The 20,653-nt window shown below is 35.9% G+C and overlaps 1 protein-coding gene and 1 long non-coding RNA gene across 7 annotated transcripts in view; one reads left to right on the top strand and one right to left on the bottom strand.

Moving 5' to 3' along the window:
- Nucleotides 1-15,142, bottom strand: part of MIA2 (MIA SH3 domain ER export factor 2) — a 91,081-nt gene extending 75,939 nt beyond the window's left edge. For 2 of the 5 annotated variants that reach the window (XM_072838395.1, XM_072838396.1), the window contains exons 1-4: nucleotides 14,801-15,108; nucleotides 12,027-12,160; nucleotides 9,525-9,611; nucleotides 5,310-6,498 (exon numbers count right to left, since the gene is read on the bottom strand). In XM_072838395.1, the coding sequence (XP_072694496.1) occupies nucleotides 5,310-6,498; nucleotides 9,525-9,611; nucleotides 12,027-12,160; nucleotides 14,801-14,915 (1,525 nt within the window). In that variant the 5' untranslated portion in view covers nucleotides 14,916-15,108. Of the gene's footprint in view, nucleotides 1-5,309; nucleotides 6,499-9,524; nucleotides 9,612-12,026; nucleotides 12,161-14,800 lie in introns of all 5 variants that reach the window. The other 3 variants (XM_072838393.1, XM_072838394.1, XM_072838407.1) reach the window with 2 other exon arrangements.
- On the top strand, nucleotides 7,145-13,022 carry LOC140639871 (uncharacterized). 2 transcript variants are annotated; one of them, XR_012036517.1, is made up of 4 exons: nucleotides 7,145-7,210; nucleotides 10,009-10,196; nucleotides 11,118-11,184; nucleotides 12,786-13,022. It is a non-coding gene; the product is annotated as an uncharacterized lncRNA (long non-coding RNA). The 2 variants fall into 2 exon arrangements; XR_012036516.1 differs by lacking the exon at nucleotides 7,145-7,210 and adding an exon at nucleotides 7,912-8,021.
- Nucleotides 15,143-20,653: the final 5,511 nt, after the last annotated feature.

The following is a 20,653-nucleotide window of genomic DNA, read 5'->3' as shown; positions in this document are numbered from 1 at the left end:
TACTAATTTACTAGAGTGTGTTGTATAAAACAAATATAGATAATATAAGTTCAAACTATATTCTTTACATATTTAAGTTATTTTAGCAATTAAGTGAAGATTGACAGTATTAAAATAACATTTTGTGTTTATGTTGGCTCAATAGAAAAGATATTTTAAGTAGAATATGAAAGTAAAAAATTTCAAGATATCCTCATTCAACTGTTAGTAAAAAATGTGCCTCCATAAGTATGCACAAGTATATGCTTATTTTCTCATTCAGACCCAATAACAACATAAGGTTGTGCTGAGAAGTCAGATTAAAATCAATAATAAAATTGTATTTTGGATTTTATTCTTATGCTATGATGTCTGGCAAAGGCAAAATTACACGTTTCCTTTAATTTGGTGATCTCATGGATTCACATATCGCTTCAATAAGTGCCATAAATTTCTGAGAAGGAACTCAAGAAATTATAAATCTTATCACTGCTTTTTTTTACAGAAGTCATAAATCTGTACGGGCAGAGAAAAATCTTATATTATCCAAATGATCATATGATCATTAGGGAAAATATAAGTTTTATTTTGCATTTCAGTGTAACAAGGCTGATAGAGATTTAAATAAAATATTCCTGATTTTTCTGATTTTTTGCTACATATTAAATTTTTTAATGATTTATACCTTTAAATGATAATATACCTGAGTTCAAATTAGAATGAAAATATATATGCATATCTTTTGAGAATCTTCATTTAAAAAGGATTATCTGGGATGCCTGGGGGGCTTAGTCCATTAAGCATCTGACTTTGGCTCAGGTCATGACCTTGGGATCCTAGGATCCATCCTTTAGTTGGGTTCCCTGCTGAGTGGAGTCTGCTCCTCCCTCTTCCTCTGCCCCTATCCCCTGCTTGTGTTCTCTCTCTCTCTCAAATAAATAAAATCCTAAAAAATTAAATTAAATTAAAAGGATTATCCTTCCCCAAAATTAATTGAAAAAAATTATAACTTGAAACCTAAGTCAAAATTTCCCACATTTATATTGTTGGAACATATATCCATGTGCATACCATATCAAATAGCCATTTATTTTAAGATAATTCAATTTTCCTTTTTTTTTTTTTTTTTTTTTTTTAAGATTTACTTATTCATGAGGGACACAGAAAGAGAGGCACAGAGACACAGGCAGAGGGAGAAGCAGGCTACTCGCAGGGAGCCCAATGTGGGACTCAATTCCAGATCCTGGGATCAGGCCCTGAGCCGAAGGCAGATGCTCAACCGCTGAGCCACCCAGGCATCCCAGATAATTCAATTTTCAAACACAGTTTAAACTGATCATTTGATTGAACTAACTAATTAGAGTTAAAGGAGAAAAAAGATTCTAACCAGTCCTCACCTGAAGTATAGAATTCAGGTAAACTGTGGAATTTACTTCTCAGTTACTTTTTAAGACAATGATAGGAAAATATCAGTGCAGTTCTGAAAAGCAGTATTAAAGATTAGTAAGAGAATTATTTAGTGTCTAATTTTGCGCTTTCAATTATGAATTTAACATAGCATTTTGATACTGTCACTTATTTAGCATTGTTCAAAAGGTAAAAGTCTCAAGTAAGCAAACACATATCAGCAATTTAATAATGCCACCTGTGGACATAAAAGTTAAAAATGAGCAAATGAGGGGTCCCTGGGTGGCTCAGTTGGCTAAGGATCTGATTCTTGGTTTCAGCTCAGGTCTTCATCTCAGAGTTGTGGGATCAAGTCTGGAGGTGGACCCTGTGCCCAGTGCAGTCTGCTGGAGATTATCTCCTCTCTCATTCTCTGGTCCCCACTCTACTCATGCGTACTCTTTCTCTCTCTCTCTAAAATAAATAAATAAAATCTCAAAAACAAAATCTTAAAAAAAAAAAGGAGCAATCAACTCAGGAGTCTAAATACAATGAGACTATTGTAAACACAGGACTCAAATAGTGATCTACAACATTGTTTAATGGCATTAGGGAAAAAATTTAATTATATTATTAATTACACTTAAACATTTATGTAGCTGAACTCTTTTTAAAATATTGTTTTAACTGGGGGTTCCTGGGTGGATCAGTCAGTTAACCATCTGCCTTCAGCTCAGGTCATGATCCCAGGGTCCTGGGAAAGAGCCCATGTCAGGCTTCACACTCAGCAGGGGTGCTGCTTCTCCTTCTCTCCCTTTGTCCTATCCCCCCATCTCATGCTCTGTCTCTCTCTCAGTATCAAATAAATAAATAAAATCTTTCAAAACATAAAATAAAATAGTGTTTTAACTGCATTTAAAATAAATACGTCTGGGGATGCTGGGTTGCTCAGCAGTTGAGCATCTATCTGCCTTTGGCTAAAAGCATGATCCCAGAGTCCCAGGACTGAGTCCCACATCAGGCTTCCTGCATGGAGCCTGCTTCTCCCTCTGCCTATGTCGCTACCTCTCTCTCTCTGTCTCTCATGAATAAATAAATAAACTCTTTTTAAATAAATAAATAATAAAATAAATACATTTGTTAAGAAAAATAGATACTTCCTATAGCATTTCTATAATTAATTAACTAATTAAATTAATTTCAGGGTATTATTTTCACATGACTTAAACCTGAGCTTTAAGATTTACATGAGATACAGATATGCCTTTCTTATAATTGTTTATAATAAACAGAATTTTAAGTCAAATAAAATAATGAAGAACTTTTCATATTTAACTGTACTTGGGAAACTCATTATTTAAATAAGTTCAATTGGAGTATTTTGTAAAATAGTTACTAATATTATAATATAAATAGGGATCCCTGGGTGGTGCAGCGGTTTGGCGCTTGCCTTTGGCCCAGGGCTCCATCCTGGAGACACGGAATCGAATCCCACGTCGGGCTCCCGGTGCATGGAGCCTGCTTCTCCCTCTGCCTGTGTCTCTGCCTCTCTCTCTCTCTCTGTGACTATCATAAATAAATAAAAATTTTAAAAAAATTATTTATAATATAAATAATTGTTCCCTAATTTATCTGTTTTGTAAAGACCTATGTCAGTATATTATTGTTTCTTTAAATCTGGTTATTTCAGGTCTCAGCCTTTCATAAGTATTGATTTAAGATCAGTAATTCTTTTTTTATGCATTCTTTCTGATTAAGGCAAATTTTCATTTGGTATTTCCTAAAAGAGTTGTTGAAATTATCTGAAAATTTTGGCTGTTGTACCTATTTCTCCAATAACCAAAAAATAGGGCCTGTGGCTTTATATGAATTCCTTAGTATTCCTTTTTAAAAACAAATTTTACATGACCCCAGGTTATTTTCCATTTAATTAATATCATAATATTTTGGAATAATCTACTTTGTGTATATAGAATGGCATTATCTTTTTTTAGAAACTTATAGGAATTTCCAAATGTTTTCATGAAAGTCCCTCAAAACTAGTTATAATTCCATAAATGCCTTATTCTCATTTGATTGTTCTCCAAGTTTTCTTTTTTTTAAAGATTTTATTTATTTATTTGACAGAGAGAGAGAGAGTCAGAGAACACACACAGGGGGTTGTCAGAGGGAGAAGGAGAAGCAGGCTCCCCACTGAGCAGGGAGATGGATGTGATGTGGGACTCTATCCCAGGACCCTGAAATCATGACCTGAACTGAAGGCAGACACCCAACTAACTGAGCCACTTAGGGGGCCCCTCTCCAAGTTTTCATATTTAGAAATTCTCTTAGCATCACTCTATGAAATAATAAATTCTACTAAATAAATTCTACTAATAATAAATATCAAGTGATATTCAGGATGCCCTTGAGTTTCTATACATACGCTCTAAAATATTTTCATATATCTATATTTTGAGTCTTCTCTATTTCTGGATCTGTTATTGTTCTGCTTTATTTTAGTCTCAGTTATTTACTCCTTTTATCTGCTTTTTTGCAAATATCCCTTTAGGATCTAACACATGTAGGACAAAATAATTTCCTCTTTAGCCTTTGATAATCTAGGACTTTAATATTTTTAGTCATTCAAAAGCATCACACCTACACCTTCCTCCTTTAGAAAAGGGTGAGAATCTAAGTCTACATTCTGGTTAAGGATATTAATTAAGTAAAGAGCTCACATTTTGGAGACTTAAGAAATGGTATATAGTTCTTCTGGAAATTCAAGCAAATCAGCCTTTTCTGATGGAAATAAATGTGGTTGCATCTGAGTTTGCAACATTGTTGATCTCTTCTAATAAAAGGCTCTCTGTCATTCTAGGGTTCAATTGTTCCTGTATTATTGGCCAGTATTTGCAGAGTTTCTAATCTGTCCATCAGAGAGACATCAGAATAGAGATGTGGGAAAATCATGTTATATAATTCTTTACTTAAAATAAAATCCACATGGGGATTCCCCGGGTGGCTCAGCAGTTGGGCGCCTGCCTTTGGCTCCGGGTGTGATCCTGGAGACTTGGGATCGAGTCCCACGTCAGGCTCCCTGCATGGAGCCTGCTTCTCTCTGCCTATGTCTCTGCCTCTCTCTCTCTCTCTGTGTGTCTTTCATGAATAAATAAATAAAATATTTTTAAAAATAAAATAAAATCCACTTGTTTTTAATCGTAGGAATTGCTAGACACCTAGACATCTAGATCTAGTAATATCTTCTGATACTCTGCCCTCTTCATTGCCTACTGTTAAGCTCCCAGTATTGAGAGAAAACTATTCAAATATAGTTATATTGGGAAGGTGTTAATGAGCTAAAAAGTTAATGTAAATGAGCAGAAAGAAATCCTCATTTACCAAAAAAGAAAGTCAATGGACATCATCTAATATAGATTAATCAAAGCAGGACAATATAAAGGTTTTATTTAGAAAATAGACATAAATACTAAAGAAATTTACTTAAAAAAAAAAAAAGAAAGAAATTACTGTCCCTAGGACAGAGGTGAGAGTAGAAATGGACAGAGGGAACAGAAACTACTTTTGTTTAAAAAGGAAAAAAAAAAAAGCCTTAGTACTATTTATATTTTTAAACCTATTTACTATACTATTTTGGAAAAAAATAAGAATTTATTGTAAAATACCTTAAGATCTTCTTGGAACATATATGTATCTCCAATCATTCTTTCTCCCTTGGTATTTCATTATATTAAGATCTAAGTCCCACAGTAAACCAGAAAATATTAAAAGGATAATTGATAATGTTGTTGATTATTGAATATTTTGAGAAACATGGATTTCTGGACTTTTTCATCCAATTTGTACTTATAAGAATTAATTATATTTTAAAAACAAATTATATTATAAATATTTTATACCAACCTGACTGTATCTGCCTTTCAACATTATAAGTTTCATATTACCTGTGTGATAATTTTCAGCTGAAAATTCTTCTGTTTCATCATTTTCAATTACATTTTCTTCATCCTGTATCTGTTTAGAAAATGGCAATTCTGTCTCCTTTGAAATGTCCTGGAAGTTCCAGGGGTTGTCAAAATTATATAGGAACTTTTTAAAATATGGTAAGGTATCAAAATCATCCGTGTTCTCTAAGACTCTTTCTGTGTCTACTTGATCTTCAGTTTCCATACTTTTTATTGTTTTTATTTCTTGTTCCGTATCAGGGTCAAATTTACTTGTTGGAGGATGTTCGTGTTTATCTCCTCCACCTCCTTCTTCACTTTTTCCATCATCTGATACAATTTTATGTTCATTGGTGTATACAAAGCCTAGCATACCAAAACCAAAATCAAACCAACTTGGCCTGAGAATTGAGGTATCATTGGCAATTATGTCTTCTTTTTCTGTTGATATTTCTGTGCATGGAACTGTGGGTTCTTCCTCAGATGATATAGAATCAAGAACATCTTGTAGTGGTGGATTGCTTTCTTTAGGCAATAATTCAAGCCCTCTATTCTCATCTCCAAAACCTAAATAACTTTTAAAACTACCCCCAAACCAGCCAGTGGCTTGAGGACTGATAATGTTCTCTGATTCAGAATCTACTTCAGATTGTTTCTTTGGCAATGAATAGAATTCCAGTTCAGGTTCTTGCTTTTGTTCTGTTTGGTGTTTATCATTATTTAATTCCTCCAGGTCATTCCCATCTTCTCCTGCCATTTTTCTACTTTGAAATGAACTTTCTTCTAGAGGTTCAATAACTGATTCAAAAGTCTTTCCTTCAGCTTGTTCCCTTCCGAATCCAAACCATCCTTTCACTTCAGACACAGTTGAGGATGGCAGGATATGATCCACTTCTGGAACAGAATCCTCTTCCATACTTCCAGCTTCTACTCCTTCCCACTCTTTTGATTCAGTAGTACTTCTGATATCTTCAGGAGCCTCTGATGCTGGAAATTGATCTTCAAACCAAGTACTTTCAGAAGGTGAATAAAATCCAGATTCTGTCTGAAAATCACTGTCATATACACTAGATTTTTGGTCCTTATCTTCTTCATATGGATGTATATTTTTGCCATCATCATTGCTTAATTCACTGTCTTCATTTTCAAATGAATAACTTACTCCAAGAAGACAAAGAAAATCAGATTCCTATAAGAAAAAAATTGATTCTAAATATACTAAATATACTAAAATTCCTTGTTTCTCCCTAAATCATTTAAAACAGATGACTGATTTTCCCAAGACCATACAACTAGCTTAACAGCACAACAAAAACTAAAACCAGATCTCCTAATCTCCAATATTTATATCACAACGAACTCAGGGTCAATGATATTAATCTAAGTGAAAATTCAAGCTTTGAGTATATCCTGAAAATAAACTCTTGATGAAAAGGCATACATGGGGATCCCTGGGTGGTGCAGTGGTTTAGCGCCTGCCTTTGGCCCGGGGCGCGATCCTGGAGACCCGGGATCGAATCCCATATCGGGCTCCTGGTGCATGGAGCCTGCTTCTCCCTCTGCCTGTGTCTCTGCCTCTCTCTCTCTCTCTCTGTGTGACTATCATAAATAAATTAAAAAAAAAAAATTAAAAAAAAAAAAAAAGAAAAGGCATACATGTCCACAAAATCTTGCTTTTTTTAAGAGTGCATTGAACAGACACATGCAGCTGTTTGGTGAATTGAGAGAGGGGCATTTCACAGCACATGGAGACAGCTCAGACAGCCCAGAGACTCTAAATCATGAAGGCCTTGTTAAAATTTGCACTACAACATTTAAACTTCTTTTATTGTATAGAGTCAACTGTGGTGGGGAATCCTCTTGTTCATCTCAGAACAACCAGATCTTCAAGAAGAAAAATGGTGAAGTTAATATTTTTTTTAAATTTCATTTTAAGTAGGCTTCATACCCAATGTGGGGCTTGAACTTATGTCCTGGAGATCAAGAGTTGCATGTTCTACCAACTGAGCCCGGCAGGTGCCCCAAGGTTGTTATTTTTTAATCTGAAGGTATGAAACAGTGATCTGTGCTGTTTTTTGGATATGATCATTATGAAATGAGAATAAAGTTCAGAATTTTTAAAAAGTAAACTTCAAAATTGAAATTTTACAATGTTTTGGGGACTGCAGTATAGTAGGTAATTGAGAACAGACTCTGGAGCCAATTGTCTAAGTTTAAGTCCTGACCCTGCCACTTACTAGCTCTATGAACTTGGTTGAATTATATATCCTTTCTATGCCTCAGTCTCATCTGTAAAATAAGGATAATGACAGTACCCACCTTATAGGGGTGTTGTGTTGTGAAGATTAAATGAATGATGTGCTTAGAATAGTAACTCTGTTACTATTAGTAACTAATAGTAACTCTCTGTTACCACTAGCCTAACCTACCCCAAGTTACACTACCCCAGGTAAGCCACTAATGCCTTGCCTCTATTCAAGGCAACTCTGAAAGGCCATCCCAGATTCAGAGTTCCTTATGGAATCAACTGAGACTTTTGTTGCAACTGCATCACAGTTCAACTTCTCTGCCCAATTTTGCTTCTTCTTTTGCTCCCTCACAGGTGTTATTCCTATGAGTACTCCCCAGTAAACCTCTTGGGTGCAAAGGTCCACCTCAGAGTCTGTTTCCCAGGGAACTTGACCTAAAAATGTAGGGCTTACATTTTACATGGTAAGTATGTGCTTACTATGTGCTGTGCACTGTGCTAGGTGCTGAAATTCTATAGTAAACAAAAAGAAAAAGGTAATGATGAATTGTGATAAGTGCAATGGAGGAAATAAACAGGAATCTGTTAATCTGTTAATTACTGCATCTTAATCAAAAGATGCAGTAATTCCACAAGAATCATCATGGAAGGCCTCTGTGTGGCACCAATGTTTATGGGCGATGTAAAAGATAAGAGCGATGTAAAGGATAAGAAGGGACTAGCTAAGTGAAGAACGTGGAGAAAGCATTTGAACCACAGGGCAAAGCCTGTTTGGGTTTCTGGGCTGGGAAAATGTTTTGCATGTTCTAAGAACAGTCAGTAGGCGAGTGTTGGCCAGGAGCATAGTGAGTGAGGGGAGAGCAGTATAAGAGAGGGTCATTGAGATGGAGGTTGGGGACAGGAGCGCAGATCGTGTAGAGCCAGGGTAAGGAATCAGGGCTTGATTCTAGGTTCATTGGAAATCCATTAACAGGCTTTAAGCCAAAGGAATGACAACTGAATTGTTTGTTTGTTTTAGTTTTGTTCCTATGAGATCCATTGCTGTTTGGAGAATAAATTGGAAGAGGACAAAACTAGGGGCCAGGAGACCAGTATTGCAGTATTCTAATCAAAAGATTATGAGGTTGGGCTATGGGGAGAGTGAAGACAATATATTCCAGTTATATTTTGGAGATAAACTTACAGGATCAATAATTATACATTAAATTAACTGTTAATCTCAGAATTTATGCTGGAAAAGAGCCAGATAATAGTTTGTTTGACTAGGCTGATTCACTTTTTATTGACCTTTTTTTAAGGTAAGTTGCCTTGACCTGGAATTTGAATTAAATGGGCTAATCAAACTTACATATTGAAAAGTCATCTTCTGATTCCTTTTCTCATTATCAAGCCCAACATTATCAAACCCAATATTATCAAGCTTACTTAAAATTCAACAGAAAAAGAAGTTGTACAGATATGAGACCTGAAAAGAGTGATGGGAAATAAATTTTGTCCCAGTAGGATAATAACCTTAGTAATAATATCTAATACTTATATAGCACTTACTAAGTGCTATTCTATATACTTTACATATGTTCATCTTTTCCCAATAAATTTATGAAGTAGCACTGTATTATAATCATCATCCTCATTTTACAGATTAGAAAATTAAGGCACACAAGGTCACAGTCAGACTTTGAGCTCAGTCCAGAATCCATGATGCTCATAACCACTACACTCTACTACTTTGTAAATTTTTCAGAAAGCAATATGCCTGTCATCAACCTTGTCTTACCTAATTTTATTCACACACTCAAACTACTCCTAGAGTGAGTGAGTTCTCAGACCAATTTTTTTTCAGACCAATTATTAATGTCTTCACTATACAAGATACTTAACCAATGGACATTTATAATACTACAGAAAACTATTTTAGCCAAGAAAATTTAAGTTTAATTAACAACTGAAATGTTATTAATACTCACTTTAGTTGATATCTGAACTTCCTCAGATATGAATACCTCTTCAATCTGGACTGCATCTCTGGGAAAGTATCCAAAGTCCTTTCCTTTCTACCAATATGAAGAATAAAGATTAGCAAGGAAGAGTGATCAAAGCCATAATAACACTAATTTTGCCCTATATCCTTGGCTTTCATCTATCACAAATCACAAATATAATTAGCTTTCACTTGCCATCTAAAGGAAAGTGAGTGAAATCACATTCTTTTTTTGAAAAAAAGAAAAGATTTTATTTTTAAAAATCTCTACACCCAACATGGGGCTCAAACTTACAACCCCAAAGACCCAGAGTCTTACACTCTACAGACTGAGCTGGCCAGGTACCCCTTATTCCAAAGAATAGCATTATTTTGAGGGAACAAAGAGCCAAGTTGTAAAATGCCACTTTTTCAAACTTCTGAGGGAAAGCCATATCAATACTGATTTTCTTCCTTTCTATGTTTGCCAGGGACCTTCCTTATCCAGGTGGACCACAGATTTACACTGTAAACCTAGGATAGCAAAAGGCAAAGGAATGGTGACTGTAGCCAAGCTAGACAGAGCTGTGACATATTCAGCATTTTCAGGATATCAAAATCAAGTAAGAGGTTTAAACTCTGAAGAGCCAAGATGGCTTCATCAAAACAGCAAAGATCTGTAAGTCCTCCTGGGAGAATTTGTCTCCATTCAACTTTTCTGGGGCTACCTCAGTAATAGGGATCTTCTCAATCCAGTTTAAGTACAAATAGGGTGTCCCTGAGAGTGAAAATTTCAGTCCATTTTCTATCCCTGGCAAAGTCCTTTGATCCAGGGCCATTACACCTTAACTATGATTCTTCTAGCTCTATAGTTGCTGCAGCTATTTGGAAATTCATAGTCTGTGGGTAAATTCTACAGTATGGTTTCTTAAACAGCTGCTTGCCTGGACTAAACACCTAGTGTACAAAACTAAATATGCTTGAAACGTCACGCTGGTTCCACACATTATATGCTGCTTCTGTATGGAACTATCATTTTCACACTTGGTAAACAAAAAAGAATGCTTTCTTTTCCTACCATGTCATTTTTCTTAAAGCTGCATTGTTTGCCTCTAATGTGTTCAAAGATATACACCAGCATATTTAAGAGACCATAAGCAGTAAAGAATCTTGGGAACTACAGAAGCCAAATATTTCTGGCCATTGACAGTCAGGGGTTCAGTTGTACAGACCCTGATGCTAAAGAGCAGGATATGTCCAAACAGAATCTGCTCCTTCAAATAGTGATCATGGAGGTTACCCAACAGAAAAATCTTTTGTGCGTTCAATATGGAAATGATGTATGCATCAGATTGGTCATACTCGTTCAGTTTGGGAGTAAAATTGCTTATAGCATCTTTTCATTATAAAGCATAATGATAGAATCAAAGATACAAGTGTGTTGCCAACTAAAAACATTTATCATTAATTTTCCTAGAGAGATTATTCAGGCTTCTAGGAATTTCAGTATAATAGGATTTGGGGGTCAAATAAAAGATTCTCCCAGTTGTTGTTGTTATTGTTGTTTTTCATGAAAAATTCATATACCTTGCTTCTCTAGGCTACGCATCTCTCCGAGGTCTCTTCAATAAGAACTCCATCCTTGGGGTGCCTGGGTGGCTTACTCAGTTAAGTGTCTGTCTGCTTTCAGCTCAAGTCATGATCTCAGGGTCTTGGGATTGAGCCCCACATTGGGCTTCCTGCTCCACAGAGAGTCTGTTTCTGCACTCCGCCCCCTGCTTGTGTGTGCTCTCTCTCAAATAAATATAATCTTTAAAAAAAGCTGTCCTTTATTTGCTCAGAAAGACATGTTTTTCTTTTAATTAACTGAAACTTCTAAGTCTCTCTTAAACTTAGCCATTGGCAGCACCATGGTATCACTGATGTTGCCTAGACCTCCCATAATCTCCACCAGCTCCTCTAAAGTAATTTTATTCTCCAAGTAAATATAAAACTTAACTTCAAAAACTATGCATGCTATGTAAAAGTAAATTCAAGACAATCCTAGTTCTCTGTCTCAACCAGGATGCCTTCCCCAAATACTACATTTAAAGAAATTCTGGAACTAAGACTGAATATGACCATTTTTTGTTTGTTTAAATGTGTTAAGGATAGAGTGCCTAGGTGGCTCAGTCAGTTAAGCATCTGACTCCTGATTTCGGCTCAGAACATGATCTCAGCGTCATGAGATTAAGCCCACACGTGGCACTCTGCACTCAGTGGGGAGTCTGCTTGATGTTCTTTCCCTCTGTCCCTCCCCCAACTGATGCATGCACTCTCTCACTCTCTTTCTCTCTCTCAAATAAATAAGTATTTTAAAAATATGTTAATGGTTTTTAATATATATCACATATATACTACATATGTAAAGTGCTTTAAAATTATTAAAGTTCCTTTAGAGATGAAAAACAGGTATTCTGTACAAGCTAGTCATTTATTCTACATTTAATTTTTAAGACTAGATACTTACACTTCCTGCCCATAGATCTTCCCTGTCTCCTGCAAGTTTAACATAAACGGATATCTCTTCTCCTTTAGTGAAATTCAGGTATCGGCAGTCAGGTCCTCTGTAATCTCTCATGGCTAAGACTCTGCTTATTAAAGCTATGTTAACATATGAGGAAAACACACAATTTAAATTAAAATGTTATTTCTCCCCCTCGCATCTTGCCCTCCTCCAGACTATCCTATGTATTTCCAAATGCTAATTTCTTCATATCATATAACACCTCAAAAACCTACATAGACTTCCCACTGCACCTAGAATCAACTCTAAGTTCTTTAGCTTGGTATCCAAGGCTATACATAACCTGATCCTCTTCTTTATTTAAAATGACTTCCTCTTACTTCTTTACTGTCAAGTTCATCTATCCGTTGTTCCTGGAATATGTCATTATCATTCTTCTCAGAAAAGAAAAGGTAAAGATAATTCATTTTCTTCCTGGCACCTACCAGAGTAACCCCCTTATCTGTGGGGGATGTGTTCCAAGGCTCCTAGTTCCAAGTGGGTGTCTGAAACCACAGATAGTACTGAGCCTTATATATGCTATGTTTTTTTCTACATATACACACATGTAATAAAATTTAATTTATAAATTTGGCACAGTAAGAGATTAACAACAATAACTAATAGTAAAATTGGATAATTATAACAATATACTGTTATAAAAGTTATGTGACCAATCTCCTTTTCTCAAAGTATTTTATAATGTATTTACTCTTCTTGCAGTGATGTGAGATGATAAAATGCCTACCTAATGAGATGAAGTGAGAAACATGAAGTAAGCACTGTGACATATAGTTGTGCTACTACTGTACATCAGAAGAATCATCTGCTTCCAGACCATGGTTGACGGCAGCTAACTAGAACCATGGAAAGTGACCCATGGATAAAGGGGACTACTGTATATTCCAGGCATTATGATAGCTGTTTCATACCTTTATTTTATTAAATCCCCAAAACAGATTTAAGGTCAATAATCTTTTATCAGTCTGACAAATGAGCCTATAACCAAGTCAGAAAGTAGGTCACACACCTGATAAATGGTAGAGTCAGATTTGTACTGAGATTATTTTCACTGCAATATCTACCTTCCATATTCTGTGCTTTTTCTTTCTGTTCTTTTCTAAGTCTAGAAGCCCTTCAATCTCTCTCCGTAGTCAACTCAAATCCTACTTCTTCTATGAGACATCTCAAGTTGGTCCAATCTATTCTGCCCCTTCTCTGAACTTCAATATTACCTATTATCCTTATATTGTATCACTATTTATCTTTCATGCTGACATGTCTTGTCACCACTCACTAGAATGAAAATTCCTGGAGGTCAAGAAACTTATCTGACATTTCATTTTATTCCTCTTAGATACATAATCCTACCCTTCCAGACCCAGCACATAATAAGCCCTCAATAATTATGATCATAACCACATATACTAGGCTTAGCCCTTCAATACATAAAGCAATATACATACCATATTACCTATTATAATTATATTGACATATGTTATGCTTTTGTTTAAGCCATACAATTACAGTTAACATAGCATTATAAATTACTATAAATTTGAAGGTTCTCTTTCCATGTTTCATGTCCGGCCCTAAGGAAACTAAAATGAAGTTGTAAAAAAGGGGGAGAAAGATTATTACTATTACAAAACATCATCTAGTAAATCTTCTTTATATATCAAGTTATATATCCAAATGATTAAGAAAAATGTTTACTATAAAAAATCTACTTATAAATTATTTACATTTCTACTAATAATATTTTGCATTTTAATTTACATGTTGCAAATCAGAAACAATTCTCACATACCGAAGAGCTAGAACATATTTAAAACAATTATGATACTATTCATCTTGCGCCATAATGCTAATAACAGAAAATAACTTCTTTTTTTTTAAGATTTTATTTATTTATTCATGAGAGACACAGAGAGAGAGAGAGAGAGAGAGAGAGGCAGACACAGACAGAGGGAGAAGCAGACGGACAGAGTCAGAGGGAGAAGCAGGGAGCCCGACGTGGGACTCAATCCCAGGTCTCCAGGATCAGGCCCTGGGCTGAAGGCAGCACTAAACCACTGAGCCACCTGGGCTGGCCCAGAAAAATAACTTCTTACACAATAAAATGAAAATTAATTTTTCTTTGTAAAAGAGAAATTTAATATTCAAGGATATAAATAAAATTATTTACTTCTAACACTGATTTCAGTATTTTTACATAATAAATGAACGCAGAAATGATTAATATTTGATAAAGTGTATACAATAAATCATGGTGATACAAGGTAAAGACATTTTTAGAAAACTCATAAGAATCAGAAAGCTCTCATTGCAAAATAGAAACTAAAAAATATAAGCACTTCATAAATGAAGAATTATCAAATGGCTTAAAACCTTTTTAATACAAATCAATACAAATCAATTCTAGCTATCTTAAAAAATTGTAAGAGCACGGATTTGCTTTTAAAGCCTGAATTAATATCTTTATAATTTCTGATATATTTATGTATCAGGCCGATCTTTGCCCCTTGATACACTTACATTAAAAACTATTATAAAAAAAAACTATTATAAAATGCTTTCCTTCTAGCATTTTCTTTTTATAGTGAAGTATATTTTATAATTGCAAATATTTCTAAATGATATTAGTGCTCATCTCTATCACACAGGTCCACAATAACATGTCATTTCAGAACCTTAGCTTAAGAGGAAAAGAAGGAAAAAAAGAAAAGCAAACTTACTTTCACATTCCAAGTCACCACATTTTTTTAAGTCTGCCAGCAGTTTTGTGCCCTCCAGACATTTTGTCAGAAAAATTAACAAAAGGAGGGTTCTGTGAACTCCAAGCTCCGCCATGCTAAAACAAGCAGGAATCCCAAACAAGGTTTAAACCAATTGTTGAGGCCATAGATACGCCAGCCAAAACAAGAGTTACCCCGCGCTCTCTACTAAATTCAAGAGAAAAAGTTTTGGTTTTTTTTAAATCCCTTGATAATTACGTTTTTCGATTGGTGTTTAGGCTTAACTTGAGGGGCAAATGCTTTCTGTTCAGAATCTGCAGTGTCAGGTATCCAGATAATACATAAGGGTTTAATAATTAACAGAGGTTTTTAGTTGGACTCATGGCTTATAAAGGTGACCCATGGAAAACCATCTCACTTAAAGGAAACTTGCATTCAACAGGACAGTTCTTAGGCCTCCACAAAAAAAGTAGTTCATCTCTTTATGTTAAAGTCTTTAGACAGATCAGTCAATCAATACAAACTGAGTATTTGCTGCATGCAAATACCAATATCAATGGAGAAAGTATATAGTTATGTGTAGGAGTAATAACATATTAAAAGCATGGCTTTGAAATATGATGAAAGTTTTCTTTTATTTTTTTTTTGAAAGTTTTCTTTTAATACCACTTTCATATTTTAAAAATCTTCAGTGATACTATGAAATTTAAACCTGTACTTGGTTAAAAATGTGGTAAGCATTTCTTATGTTCTGGGTGTTGTTTTAAACATTTAAGTATGTGATCTCACATCAGCTGTCTAAAGTAGGTGATATTATCATCCATTTTGCATATGAGGACACTGAGGTACATAGAGATGGATTAAATGGATTAAATGTCCAAAGTCACATAGTGAGTAGAGAAGAAATTTAAACCTAGGCACTGTGACTCCCCATACTCATAACCACTATGCTTTACCACCGAGAATCAAGTCATCTGCCACAGAATGATGTCTATCTCCATCTGCAACAAAACTATTCCAGAAATAGCAAGTATAGCATTATTCCATGTATTTAAAAGTGTATGCATTTTCTTGTCAGTAGAGACAGAGATCGAAAGAATCCTTCCCCATACTGTGAGAGTGTATAGTATTCTTCCAAGTGTGTTCCCTTTCTTCTTTATACTTTTTGATATTATTTCCCTTTTTTAAAAAATCAGGGACAGGGATCCCTGGGTGGTGCAGCGGTTTGGCGCCTGCCTTTGGCCCAGGGCGCGATCCTGGAGACCCGGGATCGAATCCCACGTTGGGCTCCCGGTGCATGGAGCCTGCTTCTCCCTCTGCTTGTGTCTCTGCCTCTCTCTCTCTCTCTCTCTCTCTCTCTCTCTGTGACTATCATAAATAAATAAAAAAAAATAAAAAAAAAAGAAGCAAATATTAAAAAAAAATCAGGGACATATTAAAAAGAAATTAGCAAGAAAATAAAATTGGGGCCTACCTTGTTGTAAAATAACAATAAAGCTATCAAAGTCACTTTATTTAAAGGTTATTGCTGCTTAAAAGGGAGCAAAGCCCTATATTGGGACACTAGATCTCAGTAGATCTGGGGAAACCACAGTTGTCCTATTTCAACCTTGAGAAAGTATTTTTCTAACTCCTTTGCTGTATCTTTTCTCTGTATTTGGCCATGCCAGTGTGCCTGGTTTGCATAATACAGCAGTTGTATGACACCACACTCCCCTCTAGTGCCTGATATAAACTAAACAAATATCTAGCACCCCAGCAAGCTAAATGAAGGACTTTTGCTTTCAGGATCCAAAACAAAACACACTGGGTTTTTGTTTGTTTGTTTATTTTCCAAAAACAATAGTCAGTAAGAAGTTCCCTCTCTCAGATCAAAGATTTTTACATCTTTAGAAATAATCTGACAGCATGAATTTGAAGATCGTTTGGCTTGCAATCAGAACACTGTATAGTTGTACACATGACCACTTGAGGTTAGTTTCTTGAATACTTTTACAAGTCTATAAACTATGTTGTCAAAGACATTTAATTCCTCATCTTCAAAATTTGGAACACAATTATTTGCATAATTTATTTTTTTATTTGCATAATTTATAATATCAAATCAGGAATAATAATATTCTTTTTCCTTTTTGTATTCGATATTAAAGACATTAGAGTTAAATTCTGAACTAATTATTTTAATTTTTTTTAAAGATTTTATCTATTTATTCGTGATAGACATAGAGAGAGAGAGAGAAAGGCAGAGACACAGGCAGAGGGAGAAGCAGGCTCCATGCAGGGAGCTGGATGCGGGACTTGATCCCAGGTCTCCAGGATCAGGCCCAGGGCCGAAGGTGGCACTAAATCGCTGAGCCACCCAGGATGCCCCTTTTTAAGATTTTTTTTAAGCAATCTCTATACCCAATGTGGGGCTTGAACTCACAACAAGATCAAGACTTGAATGCTCTATCAACTAAGCCAGACAGGTGCCCCAATTTTATTTTAAGTTAAGAACACAGCTAAATTTAAATTTGTCTATGGACTGGCCTTAAGGAAATTTGAGTCAAAAACAGTAGGAAAATTTTTGCCTAGGATACCAGCCTGGAGATTTTCTCCTAGAAATGTTCCCAAATTCTTGTTACTTAATGCACTCAGATTATTTCACTTTATTTTCAGATCGTCACTTAAATATACTTTAAGTGGTAGCATAATATTAACTGTCTTTAATAGACCCAGGTGAAGAGGTGGCACATGAAAGGGATAAGAGCACTTGGTTTAAGGAAACCAAAGCATCAATTTTCACTATAAAGAAAGTCCTATTAAGCTAGCTAGATATTATCTAATTGCTGATGCATCTTGCAGGTCAAGTGTTGTGTCAATATTAAAATATGCTGCTGCTGAGGAAGATTTCATGGTAACATTCAGTCAGGAATACAGATTTAGAAGAACTATGGCATTCTTCAGAAACCATTCAGGAAATAAGAATACTAATTGCATAAAGCTAAAGAATGAATCATCAAGGGAACCTGGGTGGCTCAGTCGGTTAAGTGCCTGCCTTCAGCTCAGGTCATGATCCTGGAGTCCCGGGATTGAGCCCAGCATCAGGCTCCATGCTCAGCAGGGAGTCTTTCCCTCTGCCCCTCACCCAACTTGTGCTCTTGCTCACTCTCTCTCAAATAAATAAGTAAAATCTTTTTAAAAAATGAATTGTCAAAGCCACACATGTCCAGTATCTTAGAGATAATATCATAGAGCAATCCTTTCCGTGACAATATGAAGACATAATCATGAATGCTACACTTCTACTGCTTAATGGTGTTATTTCTAGTACTAGACAGCATTGATCTTGTCTCTTGGTGCATCAGATTTCCTAAAGTGGGAATATATCTCTTTCAACAGCTGCCTGTTACTCTGGAAATTTATAAGATAGAGACATTTGATTAGAAGTACATGGGATACGCTGAACTAATTAAACTGGAGTGGTTTTTACTAGGAAAGGGTACTAGAACAAAGCCTTGAAAACAGTTCCCATGGTAGACAATGAGAGATAAGGCCCAAGAAAGATTAAGATTCAGATTGTTGTGGAGACAGAGATGGCCCCCCATATTCCCTCTTCAAGGTAAGGACCTTCTGTTCAGCTGCAGGGAGTACAAGGTAAGGACCCTCTGTTCAGCTGCAGGAAGTACAAGGTAAGGACCCTCTGTTCAGCTGCAGGGAGTACACGTAGCAGGCAGCCTCTGGCAGATACCCCTTGCTGCGTGATCTAGTAAATCAAGTGGATAAATGACAGGAGTACAAAGATGGGATCATTTCAGCCTAATGTGGGGCATTGACAGGCATTCCTCACTCCAGAGCTCCCCAAGCTTTGTAGAGCCTGCACTGTTGTTAGACTTTACCCTTTGCCTAATCCTGCTTTCCCCCACTTCCTTTCATAAGTGATGATCCCTTGAACCCCAAACTCTTCATCTTCTTCTAGAAGACTCAGTGATCCAGACACACAAAACAGGGCCACGATTTCTGCTTGTCACTCCATGGCTCCTTTTACCTTTGTTGCTTTTGTGTTGCTGAAAGCCATGTTTTAATTCTGTCCACTTTTTCATATTCTGCCTATATTAGTGTTCTAACCGGAAACAGATGAGTGTTCCATCTTGAGGGATGGCACTACTCTATGACTGAGGAAAGTTTCAGGAAGGACCATTTACAACAGTGTGGCCAGGGTTCAAAGAAACCAACAAGGGATGTAACATCCCCGGGCATGAAGGAACAATGACCACCACCTGGAGAGAACAATAAGAGCGACCTGCCCAACAGGAACTTGAAGCCTTCAGTAAAGGAAATCGGTCAGGAAAACCTCATTCTTCTACCTCCTGAACTCCCAATGGTAACTTCCATCGATCAAACCCAGCCAAATGCCAGAGAATAAGAGAACCCTTTGAAGCAGTCTTAAAGGTCTGTGTTCCAGGGACACAGAGCACAGTGGCCAAGAGTGAAGAGTGTATTGGGAGGAGCAAAAAGAGAATATCCCACACACATGGTCATTATTCCTTTACTACGTGTTTTTATATAATAGTATACAACATCCTCGACAAAAGATGATACATGTAAAATATTTGCTGATCAAAGGATTGAATTGATTAGTCTCATCTATGGATAGGAAAGGAATTTAATGTTTCTTGAGCACCAACTTTGTACTAGTGAGCTTAATATTTCATGTACAAATCTCATCCTTCAAGGTAGATATTATTTACTGAATGCCCATAATGTGTCAGACATTCTTCTAGGGATTGGAGATATAGGAGTGAACAGGACAAAGTCCTTGCTTTCATGGACCTTGCATGCTAATGAAGGAAGACAGACAAGAGCAAGTGAACAAATAATGAATAAGATAACTGCAGGTAGTGATAAGTTATTATGGAGAAAAGTGTCTACTTAGATAAAGCTGTCAGGAAAGCCATCTCTGGAGAGTGACATTTGACTTAGGGGAATAGGAAAGCAGAACATTCTGTACAGAGGGAAGAATTAAGGAGGAGGTCATACTTCATTATCTGAACCTTGATTACCAAAGGTTTAAAGAAAAAAATGAAGGAGCCATATTGGATGCTTTCCAGTATGTAAGAAACAAGGCTTTAAAGTAGAAAATAAGTTGGCATATGCAATCAAGAAACAGAAAGGCAAGTGGGTGGCACAAGGGTTCAGCGTCTGCCTTCAGCTCAGGTCGTGATCCTAGGGTCCTGGGACACTTCAGGGCTCCCCACAGGGAGCCTGTTCTCCCTCTGCCTATGTCTCTGCCTCTCTCTCTCTCTCTCTCTCATGAATAAATAAATAAATCTTTAAAAAAAAAAAGGCAAATGGAGAGTGGTAGGACATGAGGTAGGAGACATAGAGGTGCAGTCATGCAGGGACTTTTGGCTGTGGAAATAAGTGTTTTATTCTAAGTACAATGGGAAGCCACAGAAAGTTTTAAGGAAGAGAATAACATGACTTGTAATTTTATCATATAACTTCACTTTTTTGCTTTGCTAACTTCTACTTATTCTTCTAGTATCTTAGGTTAAATCACTAATAGGTAACTCAATAAATTTTGTTGAATGAACGAAAGAATACATGCATGAATAAATAAATTAATTGATTTCCTTTTAAGAGCAAGATTCTTTATGCCTCATGACTAAATGAAATTCTACCTTCAGCTCTGCTGCTCAATTGTTCTTTCTCCCATTTCAAAAACAAAGTCAGGTAATCTTTTTGATTAAATTTTCTTTTAAAAACTTGACAAAAAGAATTGGATCTCATATATATCTCTGTTATTACATTGATAATAGTAGCAGCAGTAAAAGTGAAATACCCAGCAAGAGAAGTTTTGGAAAACCTTTG

This window comes from Canis lupus, chromosome 9, assembly GCF_048164855.1.
Source record: "Canis lupus baileyi chromosome 9, mCanLup2.hap1, whole genome shotgun sequence".
NCBI classification, from domain to species: Eukaryota; Metazoa; Chordata; class Mammalia; order Carnivora; family Canidae; genus Canis; species Canis lupus.
This window is presented reverse-complemented; position numbering and strand designations above follow the sequence as displayed.